We start from the raw sequence: 23778 nt of genomic DNA on the forward strand, positions 1-23778 counted from the left end.
CATGATGTTGACTCTCCTCTTTATTTCCAGTTGCTGAAGTGCATTAAAAGAAGCTAAAAGTAAATTACTTTACATTACATTTGATGGGAAGGGAGGCGTCTCCCATCAATTTCTCCATTTATTTGTGGTTCATTCTTTGAAAACTTTGAGAACTTCATTTTAGGCTGAAATTCCAATCAGTTATGTCTTTATGTCTATGGTCTTGGTCCTTTTGTATCATGAACTTATCTGACATGAATGAAATATTTATCAGGTTGCTCACAGGAAGTTTATTAACACTGATATTACATGTAATGGACTGTGTGTGTGTGTGTGTATATATATAAACCTAATTGTCTTGGACATTTATTATTTTTTAGTATTTGCTGTTCTTTATATAATAAATAAAAGAAATAATAGTCACCTCATGTTAGGGTGACCAGATGTCCCAATTTTATAGGGACAGTCCCGATTTTTGGGTCTTTTTCTTATACAGGCTCCTATTACCCCCACCTGTCCCAATTTTTCACATTTTCTGTCTGGTCCCCCATCTCATGTCTCGTTAGCTTAGGCAAAACATTGTAAGGGTGACACGTGCACATGTGCATGCACACACACTTCTTTAAAACAATACTGTTATAATGCATAACTAGGGATGGCATTTATGTTCTATGCTACTGCCTGTCATATAATGCACTCCATCCCACATCAATCAGAATTCCTCATTCGGTGATGTTCCCCAGCACTTTTATTGCTATCATTTATGGAAGGTCTTGATTATTCTTGTACTGTGCAAAAGCTCTGGTGATTTATTTTCATAGTTCATCTGAAAATGAAAGTTGTCATCTGCAAGATAGCTGATCTTTTTTTAATTCAGAGAAAAAGTCACAATGAAAAACTAATATTTACAGTACAGGTTAGTTTCTAAGACAAGTTGTTATGCAAGATATTTGATCTTATGGGCAAAGGGAATGCTTGGGTAAAATTAAAATTGCTAATGAACAAGACTAGTTGTTGACAATATTCATAAAGTATCAGAGTATAATATTTATGGGTTTCTTTAATTTAATAACACCAACCTGGTTTTAACAGCCAAGGAAAAATTGTATTTTGTTGCCTTAAAGCTTATATTAGAATTTATGTTCCAATTAGAAGTGTTCTAATGTGTTTTTATTTATTGATTCATTTAAAAATACCCCAAGAGCATAAACCTCCATACTTTTATATTCAGTTGGTTTAATTTCCCAAATCTGTTTTGCATTGGGTAACTGAGGGATGAGCAGCCCAGGTATAAAATGTTAAAACAATGCTAGTTCTTAAAAATCCTAAACATTTTTTCCAAAAATCATGGTGTGCAGGTTAGATCTGCTGAGAAAATGGAAGAGTAACAATGAGCAACCACTTGACAAATACGCTATTTCTCATATAAGTAAATGAGCCATTTTAAATTGTTTAGGCCTGGTTTCCACTGCTTTATAATTTGTGCAGTAATTTTTGTGTACTTTGTAAGTTTATAACAGACTACAAAATGTTCAAGGTGGGGAGAATAGGATCATAGAATCACAGGCCATGTCAGGATACTGGTTTTGTGAATAGGGCTCGTAGGCACTAGTACAATACAAATAATAATCATCTTTGTGCTGCTTACTGCTGTAATGTGTTCCCACTTCCAAGATATCTCAGGATTTAAGAGGGGCAGTGGCCTGGGCTGGTGTCTCCACTAAAGACAACAGTAGGGTTGCCAAATTTCTAATTGCACAAAACTGAACACTCTTGTCCTGCCCCATCCTCCCTCCCTCACCCTCATTCATTTTCACTGGGCTGGGGCAGGGGGTTGGGGTGTGGGAGAGGGTAAGGGCTCCAGCTGGGAGTACAGGCTCTGGGGTGGGGCTGGAGATTAGGGGTTTGGGGTGCAGGTGGGGGATTAGGACTGCAGCAGGGTGTTGGGGTGCAGGAAGGTGTGAGGGCTGCAGGCTCAGGTGGCTAGCACGTCCCTTTGGCTCCTAGGAGTGTGTTTGGGGGTTGCTTTATGTGCTGCCCATGCCCGCAGGTACCACCCCTGCAATTCTCATTGTCCGTGGTTCCTGGCCAATGGAAATTGTGGGGGCAATGCTCAGGGCAGGGGCAGCACACGGAGAACCCCTGGCTACCCTTGTGCCTAGGAGCCAGACATGCCAGCCGCTTCCGGGAGCCGCGTGGAGCCAGGCAGGCACGAAGTCTGCCTTATCCTCACTGCACTGCTGAACGGACTTTAAATGGCCCAGTCAGCGGTGCTGACCAGAGCCTCCAGGGTCCCTTTTCAACCGGTTGTTCCGGTCAAAAAACGGATGTCTGGCAAGGCTAGACACCAGGGTGACAAATGTTCCATCTGCCATTCAGAACGGAAAAAAGAATCAGGTTACTGGTTTTCTTCTCAAGAAGATGACATAGGCGTGCCCTGCTGCAGGGTCTGCTGGGTGGTGGACAAATTTGTGGAATTAGATTGTGGAGTTCCCAGCAGAACTGAATAAGCATCTAAACTGAATTTTTGGGAATTTTCCTTCCATGCTAGATTTAATTAGATAATTAGTTTTTGTTATAGTGAAGCTGGTTTAATGCATGATTTTTACAAGTCATTAGAGTTTGCATGAGCATTTTATTCCCCTTGATCGGCACACAGTGGCAAAATGAGGACAAAACATGTGGATGGATTATAAGTGGCAGGCTGCAATTTTCATTAAACTTAACCACAGGGGAGGGGTGCTACCTACCCATCACCCATACTCTCCAAAAACAGGCATTTAAATGGTTTCAGTGCAGGGGTTACAGGCCTCTTACCTATAACCCGTAACTCAGAGTAGGCTCTTCTCAGCCTGCCCCTTAGGACTCAACTTGCTTTGAGTCCCACCACCCTCATGAGGGGGACAGAGGGCACAGAAGGGTGGACTTCAGCCCCTGAGGGCCCCAATGACTCACTCTATACTATGATCCCAAGGCTTATCACCAAAATCCCAGCTCTTTTACTTCTGGTTTCTGTTCATTTCCTGCTCTAAATCTTACTGGGAACTGGCTGCAAATGGTAACAACTCACCCAAGTACCTCAGTTAGGTGCTAAGTACATTCCTGCTTAACCCACTGTGGCTTGAAGGTGCTACAAAGAAAGTGAAAAATCTCTCCTGTCCTCTGCCAATTGGCGAATAGGAGAAAACTTCCCTCCTGGCCTCCAAATGGGTGATCATTTAGACACGCAGCATCTGTCAGACCAGATTCCCATTACTAAAACAGGGTGGCTGCTGGAATGGAGCTGAAAGAGCCTCCACATGGCCTCTACTCCAGCTTAAATCCTGGGAGCTGGGAAATGCTGGCTAATCAGCACCTCCCCGCACCCCCTCCCATCAACTGGCCTATGCGTGCCAGAGAGTTGGGGTGGAGGAGGAGCTACGTGGTGTTCTTCACTGAGTGTCCCCCACCCTCACTGCTGAGGCTTTCCCCTTTCACTCCCAGCCCCTTCAAGTTCCCCAACCCATTGAGGTGGGAGAATGGCATTTGTAGTAATAGGATATAAGTTATTAGAAACAGTAATTTTTAGGTACATGGTATGAGTATAGAGAGAAATAGGCTGGCTTAAGTACTGCCACCTCATACTGATATCCTCTTATATTGTACCTCTGTCATATACCTCTCAGCTGCTCAGAAGGCCACTTTAAAGGTACACATGTCCTCTTGGCAGCCTCCCAAATCCATACAGATAGTATGGAGTAGAGAGGAACAGGAGGTGGGGGACAGAGGGGAAGCCTGTTACTGGGGGTGCAGCAGAAGAGGTGCTTGTGTTTCTTCTTCTGCTCATAAGGGCTTGAAATGGAAACTGTCAGAGAGATGGACTTTAATTGACTTTATCCACAATAGTACCAGAAATCAGACTTGGTTCAAGTCCTTGCCATGATTAATCAGTATGTTTATTTTGTATTCATGAACTATCAATTGAACCTTATTTGAACTTTCTTGGCCCTACCTAGAGATCTAAAAATACTGTGGAGCTGAAAAATTTGTTGAAAAAAACTCATGATGTGAGACAAATCATAAGGTATTTTCTAAAATAGCCAGCTATCCTTACTTCCAGTTAAACACCATGCATGCATGCATGAATCATCAAGCTCGTTCAGTTTGCAATTAGATTTAGCCATTGAATAAAACAGGTTGTCCATAACTGTACAATTTCAAGGTTTGCAAAGAGGTCCTGAGTAAAATGTTCCCCAGCCTTTTTACAGATCAAACTTGGAAGGCTTGGCTCAGCTCTAACTACAAGTGTTTTCAAAAAACAGATTGGGAAGTTGCTGAGTTTATTCATTATAGCTTCTGTAAATAGCTGCTTCTCTACTAAGATGCTGTTTTGTAATGGTTTGAAGACCTCCAGCTCCCACATCTCACATGCATTGCAGCTTTATTATAAAAGCTGAGGCAAATAAAACTTCAGATTAGTATAATCCATCACCATCCTAGGAGTGCAATATCAAGCTGGTTAAAAGAATGTCATAGCATGTGTGCTCTATCAGTATCACTACTGCATTGGTCGGTCAACTAAACAAGTGTAAATGACTTTCTCTCATCAGCTAACAGTAGAAGAGTAGTCTTTTTTTTATTTTTAAGGAAGCAAATATTGAGACTCAAAATAGGCAAAACCTCCCTCATTGGTCCAAACAAGAGTTACCCTTCCTACCTCCTGTCAATGGCTGAGCCTCCATGGGGCCTGGGTATCCAGGTACAAGCAATATAGCAAGAGTGCTTTACACATGCTTGCCATAGAGGGTGAAACAATGGAGCTACTCCATCAATTGGTTGTAACTTAGAACTGGTTGAAAAACAGAATAGATTTTCATCAAAATTGTGATGAATATATTTGACCAGCTCGAGAGTTGAATAGAAAATATATCCTCTCTATGGTAACTATCTTCTTCCACTATTACACCTTGAATCACAACAGTAATTGTTATAGGTGCTACAACAAGGGTGGATTAAGCAGTTATGGGCAGATCCTTTAGCAACACTACACATGGCAATGCCATTGAGTGCTGGGACCTATTTTTATCCTTCTCCAGTATTGTTGCAGCTCAGTAAGTGAGAGCACTAACCCTTTCTACACCGACACCAATAAGTCTTGCTTAAAGTGTGTGCCCCAGGCTGCCTTGGGGAAATATTAGTTTGGGAAGAAAGGGTTATATTTTGAAGAAAGGAGTATTTGACAAAGTGGCCAGGGAGAGTGGGGAAAAAATTGTTCAAACACAAAGTTAAACTTCAATTGTAGTGGGAGAAGTGAAACGAAAGGGATGTATTTTTAAAAGGGTACTGTCAACTTGAAAGCTCGGAAGTTTTTTAAAAGCGTTGAGTAGTTTCATGTACCAGACTTGCCCCTAAGCCCTCCTGTCTCTCTCTGAGTTTTTTTAAGGTGGTCTTACTACCTTTTCTATTCTTTTAAAAATAATATCTTCTCTTCTGTGTTAAGGATGCACAGGAATAGAGTAAAGTGAGTATACAGAGGAAATAGTGAATCTGACTGCAAAAAGTGCATGAAGAGAACACAATGGGGAACGAGTATACTTTTTCTAAATTTAGCAGTACTGAAATCTTAGGTTTCACCTGTAACAGTAGAGGGATTTTTAAAGTGACATTATCCCTTTATTTACAATAATTGTGACAGGGTCGGGCCAGATGGCTACAGGAGAGTGATAGAAGGCAGATATATTAGCCCCATGTTAAGTAGGTAACTAAGTAGGTGGGTAGGGTAACAGGGAAGGTTCCAGAACAATCAGGAACTTTCTGGAAACAAGACAGACAGGCTGATTAGAACTCCTGAAACCAATCAAGAAGCTGCTAGAATCAATTAAGGCAGGCTAATCAGGGCACATGGCTTTAAAAAGGAGCTCACTTCAGTGAGTGCGTGCAAGGAGCTGAGAGCAAGAGGCACAAGAAGCTGAGAGTGAGAAGGCGTACTGCTGGAAGACTGAGAAGTACAAGCATTATCAGACACCAGGAGGGAGGTCCTGTGGTGAGAATAAAGAAGGTTTTGGGAGGAAGCCATGGGGAAGTAGCCCAGGGAGTTGTAGTTGTCACACAGCTGTTACAGGAGCCACTGTAGACAGCTGCAATCCACAGGGCCCTGGGCTGGAACTCAGAGTAGAGGGCCAGCCCGGTTTCCCTCCATCCCCGCAACTCCCTACTTGATACCGGAGGAGTTGAACTGGACTGTGGGTTCTCGCAGAGCGAAAGGTCTCTGGCCTGTTCCACGATCCGCTATGTGGATCAGCAGAGACTGCGGGGATTGTTCTTCTTCCTTTCCCCATGCTGGCCAGTGATGAGGCTAACTGAGTGAATGGCAGATTTGAGCCACATAAGTGGCCAAACTGAGGGCTGCCGTGAACCTCTGAGGCGAGCAAATCTGCCAATAAGTGCAGGACCCACAAAGGCAGAGGAGGAACTTTGTCACATAATATAAAAAGATCTCAGAAAAGATAGATATTCAGGTCAATTACATGCAACAATTCCCCTTCTGTACTAAAGTATGGAAGGAACTTTGATTTATTCAAACAAGCTTGTGTGTCAATACTTGGCTGAATTACACTCTATTTTACTTACTTTCTGCAGTATATAATTTTATATATCACTTTATTAATCCTAAAGTGTGGGTTAAAATGAAAAAAAAAGTTGCTGTAAGTTGTAAATATTTCCTTTTTTTATTGCTTTAAAAGAAAAGTTAAAGAGCTTAAGATATATTGAGTTGATAGAAAATTGTGGAAATATAGTTTGGTGATAAAGATGTAGGTGAAGGAGTTTTCTTAGCTGTGGACAGAATTTAGAAGACCAGCCCTTCACATACGATAATGTCAAGCTAATGTTCAATAGTTTTACATTCCATTGATCTGATTTTCCTCCAAAAGCTTTTGAGTGCCCTAAAGAGAGATGACAGAAAGAAATGCAATTGTTTTTTCTAAGTATTTGAACTTTCTAAAGGGTGAAAAGGCCATCTTCATATAATGGCTTATGGCATATTGCAGAACTTTGCAGATTTAAAATATAAGAATTATCTTAAACAACAGGTACAGATGATCATTAAAAACACAAATCTCCAGAAATAAGGAATTGGAGGTGTTCTGTTAAGTTCAGTCACTTCCCACTGGATTTATGTAGTTCTTATGTCACTATTATGGGATAAAAAACACAGCAAAACAAAAACAACTTTCTTGATTAAATGCCATTATTTCCCTATTATTGCAAATGCTCTTTCAATGCCAAAGAATATATATTCCACAATGGCTCTTCCTTGTCATTTTCCTGAAGAAAGTCTCATAGGCAACAGTGTGTCTGGTGGTGGTGGTGGTTGTGGTTGTGTTGGAAGGTTTGATTGTAGTGCTCAAGCACCTTCCATGTGGGCAGAATTTGCAGTTGAGCATCTGCTTTGTGAAAATGGTGAGATGCTTTAATTCAGGCCTTACCAGACACCTTAGAACTGGAGAACTAAACTGCTTAGCTCAGAAGCCGTCAAAGGTGGGTAGGACCTTGGTGAAAAGCCCAGACCTACCCTGTCTTCAGCAGTTGGGAAGTGGGAGTGTGCTGGGATTTCTATAACGGTGCTATCCCTGGACCATGCTTGAGGGCTCCATGTATCATATAACTGTCTGGTTACTCTTCTCCTTCATCCACTCCAACTCTTCTCCAGTTGTTGCAAGGGAGGAAAGAGGTAGTGTCTGACACTTGACCTTTTTCCTAAGCCCTTCTAGTTGACAAAAGGAGGGGATGGTCTACAGAGCCATACCCTTACTGCTCCTTCCCCTTTCTTTGCATTTGCATTTTCCTCCTTCACAATTAACTCCAGTGCCTGCTTTTCAGATGCTTCCCTGGTAGGACGATCAGGAAACTAATATGCTGCTTGACAGTATGCCAGAAAGCACTAATGGCCAGGAAACTGACCTGAACTTTGTCTCTCTGCTGCAGAGGCAGTCAGCTTTCAGACTCAGGAAGACAGCTCTGCATCAATTTATATGTGGAAGTTTCTTTGTAACCATCTTTATCAGTGAAAGCTTAAATTCTGAAAAAGAAAAGCCTATTGCCCCTTTCCCCCACACACCCTTACCGTAAGCCTCAGTTCTTACTGGGAAAAGCTTTCAGTGTGTTATGGATGCATAGATTTTATATATCCTGATTTAGTTTATTAATAAAATATGCTTTAACTTTCATGTTACATAAGGCAATTAGCCTATAAACTGGGACCTAATAGAAAACACTCATGCTGGCAGGATGCCCACAGATATATTGAGATTAATGAGCATACTGTTATGCACAAACACAGTGAGTCTTCCAGTCTGTTATGTTCCAAGAAATGCAATCCCGGAAGCATGGTGCTGCTAGGTATGATATCACACATGCACTACCAGTCAAGTTTGAGTGTAATGTATTTTGGGAAGTAACAATATTCATGGTGGCAGTACCCATCATTTTGTAACAAAGAAGGACAAAGAAGCTAAACATTCAGCCGGATCAGTCTCTTTTCTGGTTTGCACCTCCATGCAAATATGCTTTAAACTGTTAAATAGACTTGTTGAAATATCCATTTTTAAATGCATAAAGACAGTTTCATTATCCCCTTTGAATTTTGCATGAAGCCACAGTTAACAGGTTTCTAGCTGCCAGATTTTTGCATTTCTGTGTTTATTTTTTTTTGAAGAAGGTGAGTCGCATGTTAAAAAATGCTTTCATTGCTGTGACCTTGGTAAGCAAGGTCTCTCTCTCTCTCTCTCTCTCACACACGCACACACACGGCATTGATTGGGATGTAGAATGTTTGGCTTGATTTTGTTCTTGCACCATTTTTACATCAGTGTACATTCATTGACTTTTCAGAGACCCCTCTCATCACTGTTATTCAAGGTATGTACGTACAACACTTGGGGAGACACTTTGGTCCATGGTGTCACCAATAGTAGATAACACTCAGCTCTGTATCCCTTTTTCATCAAACCCGGATGAAAGGTTTCATCAAAAGGAAGTGTTGCATTAATGTAGATGGAAGAAATCCTCCCAGAGGGTCAAAGGTGTTGACATGATCCTGTCCGTGTCCAACAGTAAACAGTGTTCAACAAGTTTGAGGTTTGGTATATGGAGACCTTGGTTTTCTTAGTTCCATGGCAAACGTACTATTAAACATCCTTTTAGCTCTTTATTTAATGTACAAAAACAGAAGGCAAAATAGCTAAAGAATATTTTCAACAATTTCTCTTATTCCCTTTTCCTTTAGCTGTGAAGAATTTTTAAAAGGAACCCCCCGTCCCCCAAGACATTCTTTTATGTGGTATTGAAGATGGTAATAACTGTCCTTTTGGGGAAAAAAGGAGTGAGTGAGTGAGTGATTTTCAAAATCCACGAGTGAAGGATGAAGTTCCTGGATTGGAACAGAGACCTTCCCCCTCCTCCAGAAATTCCTCAATTGGAGGGCCCCACTTAAAGTCTTTATTTAGAGGTCTTCTTTATTTTAAGACCTCTAAATGACCCATCCTCTCATTATTTTATCCACAAATCAGGCTAATTTATGATGCATCAATTTTGGTTCATTTAGTTCCAGTCCCACATTTTTCTTGTTTTACCGGACAAAAACTTCACACAGCCCTTGAGTTATATCAGTAGACCTTTTTATTTGGACTAATTCAGTCTGTTTCCCTTTTGCAATTATTCCCGTCAGCATTTATCTTTATATGTTATTGTGACACTTTATAAATTTGTATCCACTTTCCCCCGGTAGGATCACATGTGGGGTAGGCCTACTAGGCTCCAATTATCATTACAGGAGGTACTTGGAAAAGACAAAATTGGCTAAGTTTTAGCCTGGAAAAGAGTATGCTGATGAATAGGAGGAAGCAACTAGAGGAATAAGTGTGGTCTGTAAGTCCATCTTAATGCTTTGCTGCTCTTGAGTCACAGGTGAGAGCTGTGGCATATGATGGTTCTTTCATCTATTGGTGTTGTAAGTCTCCAATTATTTCTCCATGATATGAGCCTGGCTACAATAATTTGCCTCTTTGTAGCATCAAATACTGCAGTGTTCTTTATCTCAGCTTCTTTCCTATCATATACAGCACTCATCCCCTGCCATGTTATCTCAGCACCTGCTTACAAAGGACCCAAATCCGTCACCTTACAGCAGTTCACCTCTTGAATGGGGTGAGCTGTTATATATTACATAGCCAGTGCAGAACACGGATGTATTAACTTCTGGCTGCAATCCAAGATATTGGGTTTTATCTAAAGCTCTCAGAGCAATTTCCCAGAGACATCACCTTTTCCCTAACACACATCCTGTCTTTTGTAGATGACATTTGTACCTATGCCTGCAAAATGTCTCACCACAATAAATGACTCAAAAGCTAAGTGATTAGCAACTTCACTATCCATAACTTTTCATATAAATCTTGTAGAGCAAGCCTTATGTAACTTTAACTAATTAATTACTAACCAGATCATTCCTCCCTGAAGTTTTGGTGCAATGTTTTGGATCAATGCTGCAAACACAGCATCTTAAAGTCTCAAAGAAATGAAATGCTCTATAAATAGCTTCTTTAGACCCATATAGTGTTCACAGTCCTTTGGAAGCTAAAGGATGCTGGTCATATTTCCATATAGGATTCTCATTTACAAAGAAAGCAGCATCCTGAGGACAATTGTTAGACCTATTATGCATTTGACACTTGTATTTTAGTGAGCCATAATCTGCTGATTCACTATAATCTCTTTTGTGCTACCACAATATCTGCTGTGAAGGAGTAAGCTTGTAGCTTCCCTAAACACAGTTCTCTCTGTGCCTCAAGGTGAAAAATGAAAGCTAACTATTTGCAAGCTCCACACTTTCTTTTTATCTCTTCCTCTTTTTTTTGTTTTGTTTTGACTAGCAAAGTCAAGTAGATCAAGCACCTTCTTGCATGAACCATATGTGAACAAACATACAAATGGGGAAAAGAGAGAAACATATCGGGAGAAACATATTGTATGTGCTTGTAATCATTTATATTCTAATCAGAGAGGATACCTTCCTGATGGGAAACAAATATGTGACACTCTGATATATTTCAGGATAAAATTAAATAAAAATAATAGAACAGTACAAAAAGTGTTTCCCTTATGCTTTTTTGTATTTAATCTATATTTACAAAAAGCTCTAGCAGTGAGATATTGAATTACCAGGACTGAGTCAAACTGATTTAAAAATACATTCTCAGATATATGTGCATTTTTCTGACCAACTGGTTTTACATGTTTTCAGTCTCCCTGAAATTTCAATGCCAATGAAATTTCAAGTGACATTAAAATGACTTCTAGGAAAGCTACTGATTGGCTTTTTGCTTATATCTTCAGTGTGTTTACAAATGTTAAGTCAATACCTCTACTTCGCATTGGAACCCTGAGACTCAGCGTTGCTGAGTGACCCAGCCCAGTCATGCATCAGAATCAGAACTCAGATCTCTTGGCCCACAGGCTGATGCCTAGTCCCCTGGAATACAGTGATCCCATTAATATGGGAGCAAGGGCTACAGCAGGTGCTGAAACCAGTGGCACAAAGTTCTGTGTGGATGGCTGTAGGTGAATCAACTGGGCATAGCATGCCGCTTTTTCCCAAAAGGCTAGCCCTGCTCCTTCCCATTCAAGAGTTCAGAGGAAACACCACAAGGGGAGCTCCATAGAGTGTCTTACTCTCCCTCCCCTGGCTTCCTTTCTCTGGGTATTTCTTTCAGAAGGAGCAGTGCAAGCCTTTGTCAGGGTTGAAAAGTAAGGGCCAAGTCTCTGGCTGGCATATATTGGCCTAACTCCATTGAATTAAATGAATCTACATGCATTTATACTACTATCTCAGGTTCTGGCCCTGTGTCCCTTATTTTCTAATTTTATCTGGCAACAGCAAAAGGCACTGTGTGATTTCTAGGAAGATATTCACACGAGATATCCCTGAAACATAAACTGTTAGTAGGAGCATACAAAAGAGAGGAGCACAGGGGGTGGAAAGGGACACAGTATAACCAAACCACATTAGTTGCTCCACGGCTCATTATGATAGCTTCCTTGGGCATTTATATTTTCAAGTAATCAAGCTTCTTAATACACAGATTTTCAAAAGAGTTCAGCACCAGTGTGAGGAGCAGTTTTGCCACCTTATTTTGGTGTCTATAAGGGAGATGAGCGGTCTTGAAAATATCACTCTGGGTAAATATTAAAGGAGATTCCACAACCTGATGGTGGTAAAGCAAATAAATTGTTAACAGAAGCCTCCACCTTTTGGTTTTTGCAGTTTTGCATCAAAGCAGTCACTCATCTTGTCTTTCTTTAGGCACACTTTGTTGTACTGCTGTCAGATTACCTCTGGTTCATTATAGAGTATATATTAGTTTGGTTGTTCAAAGGTGAATTTGCAAATAATAAGTGCTCTACTAATTAATCTAAAATGAATTGTACATAACAAGCAGCTTATAACAGAAACAAATCACAGAAGTAAGGTAGATGATATTATGAAGCTATTCTTTTCTGACTAAGCTATTCAGACAGAATGTCTTAGGCCAGGTAGAGCAGATGTGAGTTTAGGAAACTGATAGTTTGCAGTATTAGAAAATTACTACACTTCTGTCTATTGAAATACTGAAGTGAGACAAAGGGATAAATACTATTAAGTGATAACATTTTCTTTTCATCAAAAGATGTGTCTTTAGCAGGTAGCAGAGGAGTGGTTTACCCGACCAGGAAAACAGTCCATTCAAATGCTGTAACTTTATTCCTAAAACAAGTGTTGCCAAAGTTGATAAGTCAGTCATCTGTGTCTATGGTAGGTTTCACATTCTTAGCAATGTGCCCATCTTGTACTGCTGTCTATTTCTGATTCAGTGGCAGGCTGTTGTCAGGTGGTTGCTGCCGTTATCTCCCAAAGTTTCACAGTTTTTGTTTTATTTTGGGGGTAGGGGGAGATTTGACATTTCACCTTTCTCTGAGTTTCTCAGGTTCTTTCGTACTGCTTTGTATTTTGTCCACTGAGGTAGTAAATGTCTGTTTTAATCTCCCCTCTGTCACACTGACTGCTTATTCATTCTGTATCCAGTGTACCTTCTATGTTCCCAATTCAATTTGCTTGCTGTTTGTGATTGCTGTTTCAATCACTGACCATGATAAGCAGCTGGGGCTGGGTCAACTTTTTTTTAAGCTCCTGGAAATGTCACACATGCTTTACCCTGGCTTTGTAAAAGAACACAGAAGGCGGCAGTGGAGGTATGAAACAGGCAAATGAGACGAGAGTATAAATTAATCTTGTAAGATATTTTCTTTCACTGACCATGGATGGAGCATATAAACCACTTATGCACATGTGATGGGTGATAGGAAGAGGAGTTGCTAGCCTCAATGCAACAATTTCTAACTGGCTTCAAGACCTAGCTTGATACGTTTATGGAGGGGATGGTATGATGAGACTGCCTACAATGGCATGTAGCCAATCTGTGACTGCTAGCAGTAAATATCCCCAGTGACTGGTGATGGAACATTAGATAGGGAGGGCTCAGAGAATTCTTTCCCAGCTGTCTGGCTAGTAGGTCTTGCCCACATGCTCAGGGTCCATCTGATCATCAAATTTGGGGTCGGGAAGGAATTTTCTCCCAAGTGAGACTGGCAGAGATCCTGGGGGTTTTCATCTTCCTCTACAGATTGGAGCATGGGTCGCTTGTAGGTTTAAACTAGTGTAAATGGTGGATTCCCTGTAACCTGAAGTCTTTAAATCATAGTTTGAGGGCTTCAGTAACTCAGCCAGAAGTTAGGGAGCTATTACAGGAGTGGGTGGGTGAGGTTCTGTGGCCTGCAATGTGCAGGAGGCCAGAGTAGATCATGATGGTCCTTTCTGATCTAAAAGTCTGAGTCTGAGACTACTTTTTTGAACACTGCTTATTCTGACCTATGTGCATAGTCATAATGGTAAGGCCTCACCAGCCAAAGCTCAAAAGAGATCCTAAAAATAGCAACCTCATTGAACTGAGTGAGCTTGAGCATGACAACTCTCTCCATACCCGCTTTGGCTGCTAGAGCTGAGATTTGTTTGTTTGATGAAAGTGCTGATTGGACAACTTTCTGTGTTTGCTGTCAGCCAAGTTAAAGCTACCAAGACTCCTTTAAAATATATATATATATATATATATATATATATATATATATATATATATTAAGCTTGATGTATACTCAGACTTAACATAACAAAACTGATCTTGATTTGCTAGGCCACACGAGTCATCGGGATGAAAACATCATGGTGTATGTCATGCACAAAGCCAATAGCTCTTTATGATGTTAGTTTAAGCAGACTTGTCTGGAGCTAATATGGGTCTCTTGCAGAGGAACGTGATTAAGGTCTTCAGGAATGAGCCCTGTATTTTCAAAGTTTTTTTTTTCTTTTTAAAGTCTTCAGGGTGTTTTCAAACTCAGTGATAACAAAAGTCTTTCAGCTTCTTTATATGTTTTTGTAGTGAACAGTGCAAAAGAACATTATTTCCCCTAGCTCTGATTATCCAGTATGTATTGCACCCGATTAGTTCTTTGCTGCTGCCAATACATCTACAAATATCTTTGTATCATTATCGATTACACAGTTTGGTACGATATAACAAAGTTTTGATACTAATAAATACTGAACTGAATGAATTCAGCCTATGTCTGGTCATTGGGGTTGCTTTGGCCAGAATGCAAACAATGACCTGAAGAGGAGCTCTGTGTAAACTCAAAGCTTGTCTCTCTCACCAACAGAAGTTGGTCCAATAAAAGATATTACCTCACCCACCATGTCTCTCTAATATCCTGGGACTAACACTGCATACAACAATAAACTCTCCAGTTCTGATATAGGTCTGCTAACTTAAAAACACTTGAAATATTAATTGTAGCATGGAAGTGGACCCTACTAGGAATGGAATAATGTTTACAAAGGCTTGATGAGTGACAGGCCAAAATCCCTTCCCAGTCTTTAGTAAAAGTATAAAATCATGTCTCAAGTTTGGGGATGTTCTTAAAGGAAATATTTAGATATGGGCCAAGATCTTAAAAGTACTGTGCCCTAACTTTCAGCTTTTAAATCCATATATAAGCATATAAATAAGTGATTTGATTTTAAGTAGTGTTATCATGGGAGCTGGTGGGTGCTCAGCAGTTTGAAAAACCAGTCCCTTATCTAATTGCCTATATATGGACTTCAAGCTGAACTTTAGGACCCTATTTTTTTAAAATCCTGGCCATGGTTTTGTATCCCAGAAGCAAGTTCCAGAAGTGGAAGTTAAGAGGCTGACCCTGCCAAGCTGCCTAATGGTGAATGATAACCATTGGAATAATTGGATTCTCATATGCATGATGTTTTTCAGGCTGTCTTAAAACTAGTTACTAATTCTTATAGGCTTATTTGCCTATGAAAAGTATATGAGTATTTACTTTAATCAGTGTCAATCCCACTGTAATCAGGCTTTCAGTTTAAATTTTCAGTTTAAGCCAAGTATAGAGTATCAGTGGATTAGTTTAACTTTTTCTTTGCTAATAACAGTCCAGAATTAGAGATCTATAGTTTGAGTTTATATTCATATATTTCCACTTCTAAAGATGGGGTTATATTCAGATTTTCAGAGTAAATGGAGATTCTTCATTTTCTAGTAATAGCTTCAGAGTACATTGCATTTTTTATTTAGTTAGTTGATAAACAAAGTGGTGCCTATAAGTAGGGAAATATTCCTTTGTTCCTCTCAGCTCCTGTGTTCCAGTTTCTGTCAAAGACACAGTCTGAAATCAACCTTTCACCATAGGAGAATTATAGTGTTTCAGGCTAGTCCCTGGTGTTGCCCACAGTTATTTGCAGATCCAGTTTTGGCCATTTAGGATAGACATCTCAGTATCTGATGTGAAGACTCAATCATGTGCTTAAATATCTATACATTATTCTTTATAATAAAGAAACCACTTGTTAACTTCACAGGTCAAACATTGGAAGGAAGGAGCAAAAGGTGGATTGTTACAGAGGTCTCAACATATGACTATCATTTGATTATGTGGTTTAGAATATTCGTCTTGCTTAGAGAGGGCTACTAACATTTAGAGCCTAAATCTTGCAGTTGGAGAGGTCCCCAGACACAGTTCCATTTCTGCAGTGGGGAAGAAAAGGGCCATCGTGTGGTAGATGTGAATCCCCTGCCTGTTCTACAATACTTTGCCACTCAGAGTTCAGGAGGAACACAGATGAGACCAATAGATCCAATGATGTGTGTATCTATCAGACATAGCCATTGCAAATTGGGGACGCAGGAGCAGCTGGAGCTACTGAAGCTTCAGAGTTGCAGAAAGAAAAGGAGTACTTGTGGCACCTTAGAGACTAACAAATTTATTAGAGCATAAGCTTTCGTGAGCTACAGCTCGTGAAGTGAGCTGTCGCTCACAAAAGCTTATGCTCTAATAAATTTGTTAGTCTCTAAGGTGCCACGAGTACTCCTTTTCTTTTTGCGAATACAGACTAACACGGTTGCTATTCTGAAACCTGTCAGAGTTGCAGAAATAGCTGAGGAATGACTTCATTGTAACTTTGCAAACTGAGGGGCATGTGTAACGCTCTGTACCTCAGGAGAACACACAACACTCTTGTGTTCATCCTTGTAAAATGATTGTGTGGTATCCAATGCAAAGTTTGTCATGTCAGATGTCTTCGGAAGGCTCATGATGCACTGAGCATTGTTGTTTATAGTAATGTTATAGGTTACAATTTCATGTATATAGTTATGAGGCTGAAAATGTGTCTTCATGGCTTGAAATAAGCCCAGGCAAAAACTCTCCAAGAGCAGAGAGGCAGTTCACATCACATCATGTATGGGACAAACCCAGCCCAGCTTCACAGGAACAAAAGACGCTGGCCTAGGCAGCAACAAAAGGATCTGTTGAACTCTCGAGTGAGTTAGCCCCCTTCCTTTGGTCAGTTTGGGACTGCGATGAGGTAATGCTCACCTGACTCTGAAGGTTGGGGGAAGCCAAGAGGGAAGGAAGGACATGATAAAAGGGAGAGACTTTTCCATATGCTTCCTTTCTCTTCCACCTACATCTACCATGTGACTCAAGGGCAACCAGCCAGCCATTGGTGAGAAGTATCTAAGTTTGTAAGGGCACTGAAAGTGTTAAAATCAGCTTAGAATGTGCTTTGCTTTTATTTCATTTGACCAAATCCGACTTGTTATGCTTTGATTTATAATCAATTAAAATTTATCTTTGTAGTTAATCAATCTGTTTGTTCTACCAGAAGCAGTGCATTTGGTTTGAAGTGCGTCAGAGACTCCCCTTGGGATAAGAAGCCTAGTACATATCCATTTCTTTTGTTAAATTGACAAACTCATATAAGCTTGCAGTGTCCAGTGGGCAAAAATGGGCACTGCAAGACAAAGGTTCCTAGGGTTGTGTCTGGGACCGGAAATATTGGCTAGTGTCATTCGGTTGCACAATCCAAGGAGCAGCTTACATGCCAGAGGCTGTGCATGAACAGCCTAGGAGTGGGGGTTCTCACAGCAGAGCAGGGTAAGTCTGGCTCCCAGAGTCAAGGATTGGAGTGACCTAGCAGATCATCGGTCCAGATAACACCAGATGGGAATGTCAGAGAATGATTCATCCCTTCTTATCCCCTGAGTTAAGCACAGCTATTTGGCTTGGTGCACAGGGAAAATCTGGGCCTTGATGAAGGTCACTCACAGGCCTATAGACCTATGTTTTTGATTTGAATGGCAATGTAGAAGCTGTGTCTTCCAGGGCATGGGAGAAACATTCTGGAAATATACATTGTCAATGAGTAGAGTCTTAATTAGCCATCCTATACCAAAACCATTGAATACTGTCAGGATCATGTTTCGTAGCTCTCAGATATTTATGGAGAAGTTATTGTACTTAAACACCTCAGAGAACATTTTTTATGGAACTGAGTGATGAAAATCAGTAGAATCTCCAAAGAATTTAAGATTCTTAGGGGGAAGTTAATAAGAAAAAGTCTTTTCAATTAAATGAGAATCCTGTTTTGGAGATTGAGATGCTACCCTTTGAGCATTCTCAATCTTGAAAGCAGACTTGGCTACTACTGATCCAGATTCTGAGAAGGTGCAGTGAGCTGTCGGGGGAGGAGAGTAACATGAGTTATGATAGGGTATGTCTTTCTTTGAAATTATTTTTGAATTCAGCTAGTATGAAGTCCCTCAGCCCACACTGCTTCCAGCAGCTCCCATTGGCCTGGAGCAGCGAACTGCAGCCACTGGGAGCCGCGATCGGCCGAACCTGCAGACGCGGCAGGTAAACAAACCAGGCCGGCCAGTTCCTCCCCCCCCCCCCCGCCAGGGGCTTTCCCTGCACAAGTGGTGGAACAAGTTTGGGAACTATTGCTCTAATTCTCTGTATCTTCTCTTTGCTGTCAGTTAAAATAATGCTATTTTTTTCTTTTGTCTGGATTGAATTTGACTTTCTCTTCATTTAGACTTAAGGTCAGTCCATACTACACTGTAATGCAATATACTGAAAACAATAATTAAAATGATACTTGCCTCTACAATCAGATTTGAGGACCTCCAAAGCACTCTACAAGCATCACTTTAGCTTCAAATGAACCCTATTGGGGTAGTTAAGTAATATCAACTTTTCTACAAAAGGAGAAACTGAGGCATTAGACATTTTTAGTTGCCAAAATTCACACAACACCACAGTGACAGAGCCAGACATATACGTCAAGTCTCCTCACTGAATGCCAATAATAGATGAAGTGAGCTGTAGCTCACGAAAGCTTATGCTCAAATAAATTTGTTAGTCTCTAAGGTGCCACAAGTACTTCTTTTCTTTTCAATAACAGAGAGAGATACCCTCAAGGCAAAATACAAATGTATGAGAAGTATTTCAAATTTGACAGCATGAAGATATTGCATATTTCCTGAAAACGTGTTACTCCAATGTACCAGATGAAAATGGCCTGAGTGTGAAAGGGGTGCCCTACAAAAGGAGACTGATGAAGAATATTCGGAATATACAGTATAAGACCTTGTAACCATGTTAATATAATCAGATAGTCTTAATTGGCATTGTTAAACATGATTGATAAAAAGAAAACTAACATCAGCCAACAGTCTTGTCAAGCATTTTTAACCAGATTAGTTTGATGGCTGTCTTTGTTAGTTAATTAAGTTAGACAGCATGACAATTTTAGTAATCTGCCTATATGCAATTTATTAATTTTGAGATTATGAACTCTCTGAATGTTTCATCCCTTATTTTCTTTACTGCATTCTTGCCTCCTACTCCTTATGCTGAGGAGACAGGGAGAGGCTCTTGAGCACTCTCTCTGAATAGGATGATCCTTAAAGACCATCAACATCTGAATAGATCTCACCCAAATTGAATGATGTGTCAGCTACAACCTAGGTAAAACAAGATTTCTTCAATTTGGCAGCAGAGAACTAGGATTTTTAAGGAGTGAAAAAATACCCCAAAGAGAACAAAGATTTGGAGGTATCAGAGCAGTTGTTTAAATACACAAAAGTTAAGAAGTTGGGGAGGGAGTCAAAAGGGCAAATTTCCTGACTGGAAGGAAACCTTTTTGACTGCTGGAGTTGAAGGGTACTGACCGCAGGGACACCCTTTATTCTGAGAAGCCCTGAGCTGGAAGAGAGGTTTTTCAAAACCCTGAAAGAACACTGATCCAAATCTCAAAGAATGTTCCACAGTGGTGAGGAAATTGGGGCAGGGAATGATGTAGCTGGTATTCATTGTTTTACCTAGATTTGTATATCTCTGTTTAAAATAAATAGTGGTGTTTCAGAAGTCCTTGTGCAAAGGCTGTTTAATTGCTTCACATGTCATGTGTCCCTATAAACTAGAGTGCCCCACAAAGTTGGCAGTCTGGGGCAGGTGTGCTTGAGCTACTCTGAAGGCATGAAGGGGTTCAGCACTGGTGTTGGGTCCTAAGGCAGCTGGGTGCAGAGTCCCACTTCCAGAAAAGGTACTAAACAGAGAATCTGTGCCCAGGAAGTGTGCCAGACAGGCGGACAATGGAAGCTTTAAGGCACATGGGCCCAGCATGCAGATCCACACACTGTTGAGTGTTCTGAAGGAAGTTCTTGACCAGGATGCCTTTGACAACTAAGTTAGCTGAGCTGATGTGAAAGGGAAAGTGTCAAGTAAAATTTGGCCGACTGGATTCATTTTGAGTTGAGGAAACTCAGCCTTTCTCAGGACCAGACCCTTAACTGGGTTACCAAGATTAGCTAAACTGGCATTGAAGGGACACGGACAGATCAAATTGTACCCCAGAGTTTTCTGTATAAATGTGCTTTGCTGATTCTGCTGGGAATGATATGGAAAAGAAACAAAGCAGCTGTAAATGGATTAAATTGCAAGGCACAACTGCTATTGTAATAATTCAAACTGCACTGTCCCTGCAAATCCTAAAGAATCATAATGCACTGGACTCCAGTAGGATGCCCAGAATGCCACCTGCAAATTGCACGTACAAACCCCCACCAATATTAGGGATGGAAGAGTGAGAGGGCTATATTTATACATGACAGTAAGGCTGCACCTATGCCCTATATTCCTCCCCAAGAGGTCTGTAGCACTCCTACTCTCAAGCCCTTTGCCTTGGGATTCAATGGCCATCAACTCCTAGAGAGAGGGATTCTGGCCAGTCAAGTTCAACCCTAGTAACAAAGACCAGTCTTTGTACAATAAATGCACCTTGAAAATTCATTTCTGTTGTTCTGAGCAAATTGTCTGCCTACAACTCTTAGCTAGGGTTGCCAACAACCCATCTTGGAGTGATCTGGTGCCTATCCCGAGTCTTGGACACCTGCCCTTCAGCCCTATGTCCTGCAAGATGGTTTCTGCAGGTTGCTCAACAGCAAAACCATCCATAATAGCTTGGACGGTGGTCTAGGGAGTGGGAAATCTTTTCTGACCTCAAACATGGTGATTATAATTCCATTTCTGTGTGCAAGAGAAATCTGGTATGTGTCATCACAAGGTCCTGAAACAATAACTACATAAAACTGGAAGAACAATATTGCTTTTAACACAAATAACTAAGTATCTCTTCCCCCGTCAAGCCCCAATGTCAGGCGGCGAACCCTGTAGACTGTCAGCAAATGAGTAAGAATCACCCCTGCTCCCACTGGGAGCCCTTGGAATCCATCTCAGTGCAGAAGACTGTACAAGTCCCTGCCTGGATGGGTCTGTCAGTGCCCTTTTGTGATTCCTGTTGGCAAACTGCAAGGTCTGTCAGGTCATCAAGAGATCAGTATCCTCACCCTTATAGAGAAACAAAGTCAGGTGAGAAGAAGAGAGGTGTAAGGTGAGACCCCTAAGTCTGTCCTTGCATCATACTGAGGGGCATATTAAATTCATTCGTTGATGAGGAGGGATTCACGTCTACCAGAACTAAGTAGTAAATGTTACCTGCAACCCAAACATTGCTGTATGACATTACTAAACTGACCAAACTAGGTGTAAACTAAAGTCAAATAGATGACTTTATTTTCAAATTCCAAGCTGAATGAAGTGCATAAAATAAACAAACATCATAAATAATGAGAGGTACAGTTGACTGACTTTTAATTTGAAGGTTTTATTAGTAATCTACAGAGATAGGCAGGGAAGTTTGTTTTCCAAATATGACTTTTAACCTGGCATTTCCTTTTAAGAAAGCACTGTACTAGGAAAAGTGCTACATTCCTAGCTCTTAGAGTTATGACCTGGTGTGCAATAATAGATTCTGACCTTTGTGTTTCTTGCAAAAAATAAAATGTATTAAGTCAATTTAGAGTGTGTATTACAATCTACCTGCAGAAGAAACTGTGAGAAAACATGAGATTCTGTAGGAAAATCAACAAGCTGTATATTTTAATTAGGAAAATATACCTTACGTTCCTAATGAGCTAACAACCTTTATAATCACAAAAGGTTTGAGTATTTCTGGCTGACAGATCAGTGAAAGGAAAGCAATAACATTTCTGTAAACAAAGCATAGCTGTCACATAGAAGGTAAATTGTGTATGAAAGATTTATTACACTGTGTGTTTCCTACAGTTCACTGTAATGTTCAGCGGAACAAAGAAATAACATTGTCCAATTTTTTATATTGAAAACATAATTGAGGAACGTTCTGACAGTCAAATAATGAATGAAATACTTTCACAAAGTATAATGTATTTTAAATGATGTGCTGTTCCAAGGAATGAAATTTGTGGTATTTTGTGGATGTGTGACTTCTGCTATTTCTAGTTTTGTCAGTTTTGTTTTAAATAATTGAGCTTTTAATTGCTATCAGACCTGATTAAGATATCATTCCAAAGATCACATCCATAAACTTATTCCATTGTTTTTTTTCTTTTTTAGAGTGTTTTTGCGAGCGATCAACAAATTTGCTGAAACCATGAACCAAAAATTTCTGGAGAATATGGATTTTGAAGTACAGGTATGTACTTACTACCCTTTTGTGGAGCAAGATTTCCTTAAATAGTAGTTTTCCAGTGAGGAGTGATTATGTACATGTAGCACCTTCTTACTCAACAGATGTGCTCTGTATGTAGTCATTGTCACATCTGTTTGGTTTAGTAACTAAATACCCGTTCATTATATTTTACTTGTGTTACCTGTGCTGAACTGACACAGTTATGAAAGAGCTGACTGGATTCTGTTCCTTCTTGTGCAATGTCAATGGAATTGGTTAATACATTGTGGAAACCTGTAAAAGGAAAGAGGACTTCACATATGTGTACTTAGGGACATAGTTCAAAAGGAGATGCAATTACACAGAGGTAACTAAGGGCATAATTTGAAGTGATGCTGCATAGGTATAAGGGCTGGATCCTACGCTCATTCATATCAACAGCAAAATACTTATTGACTACAATGGTGCAGGCTCAGGCCTCAGTGAGGAAGTAATTTAACCTGAAAAGTTTATTCAAGATGATGCATGGGAAGTAAATATAATTCCCAGCATGATTCTCAGATCCCAGACTGAATTTTCAGGAGTATTAGTTAGAACATATTTGTCCATGAGAACTGAACACAACAGGTTTATGGGGTTCAAAACTAACATTATTAAAGTATAATTAAGTCAGCACCATATGCAAATGAATGCTGCATAATAAAATTTGATTCTTTACATAGACAGAAAATCCCTTAAATGTGGAATTGACTACAGCTTTTAAAATTTATTACACTTGCACCTTCTTTGTATTAACTGGAGTAGTAAGTAAATGCCTATGTACATTTATGTACAGATACCGAACATAGTTATAATGCTGCAGCATGCTCATTGACTGATTGGCAGCATAATATGGGTTTCAGAGAAACCTCCATGCTCTTTCCTCTCTGTTTACAGAGAAGTGCATTTGAAACTTGCTATTAATGTTGCAAGGCTATGCTTCTTGGTGATCCTGATCTCTAATACTGTGTATACATGCCAGTTCATGTTTGCCAATTTTAGGATTTCAGAGGAGTGTTCTTCCCTGCTGGAGGAGGAGCCCTCTCAATCACAATTAAGCACTAAGAGGAGGGATATAAGGGTATGAAAGTGCAGGAGAGGGATATAAAAGAGCATGTTAAGGTGAAGGAATCTGATTCAGGGTCAGTCTCTTGACACAGCACTGTGTGGAATGAAGGTTCCATGTCTGGATACAATAGACAAGGGCCAGCCCTAGGGCAACTCAAAACAAAGTAAATAGAGCACCAAAGTGGACGGGACACATCACAGGTTCAGGTCTGGTAAGCCCCTTT

At 40.3% G+C, this 23778-nt stretch overlaps 1 protein-coding gene across 2 annotated transcripts in view; it reads left to right on the forward strand.

Annotated features, from left to right (window-relative positions):
* Window positions 1-23778, forward strand: part of DOCK2 (dedicator of cytokinesis 2) — a 493769-nt gene that overhangs the window by 370614 nt on the left and 99377 nt on the right. For both annotated transcript variants that reach the window (XM_038413725.2, XM_043491017.1), the window contains exon 30: window positions 22393-22471. In XM_038413725.2, the coding sequence (XP_038269653.1) occupies window positions 22393-22471 (79 nt within the window). The remainder of the gene's footprint in view (window positions 1-22392; window positions 22472-23778) is intronic.

The sequence above is a fragment of the Dermochelys coriacea genome, chromosome 8 (assembly GCF_009764565.3).
Source record: "Dermochelys coriacea isolate rDerCor1 chromosome 8, rDerCor1.pri.v4, whole genome shotgun sequence".
Classification (NCBI taxonomy): domain Eukaryota; kingdom Metazoa; phylum Chordata; order Testudines; family Dermochelyidae; genus Dermochelys; species Dermochelys coriacea.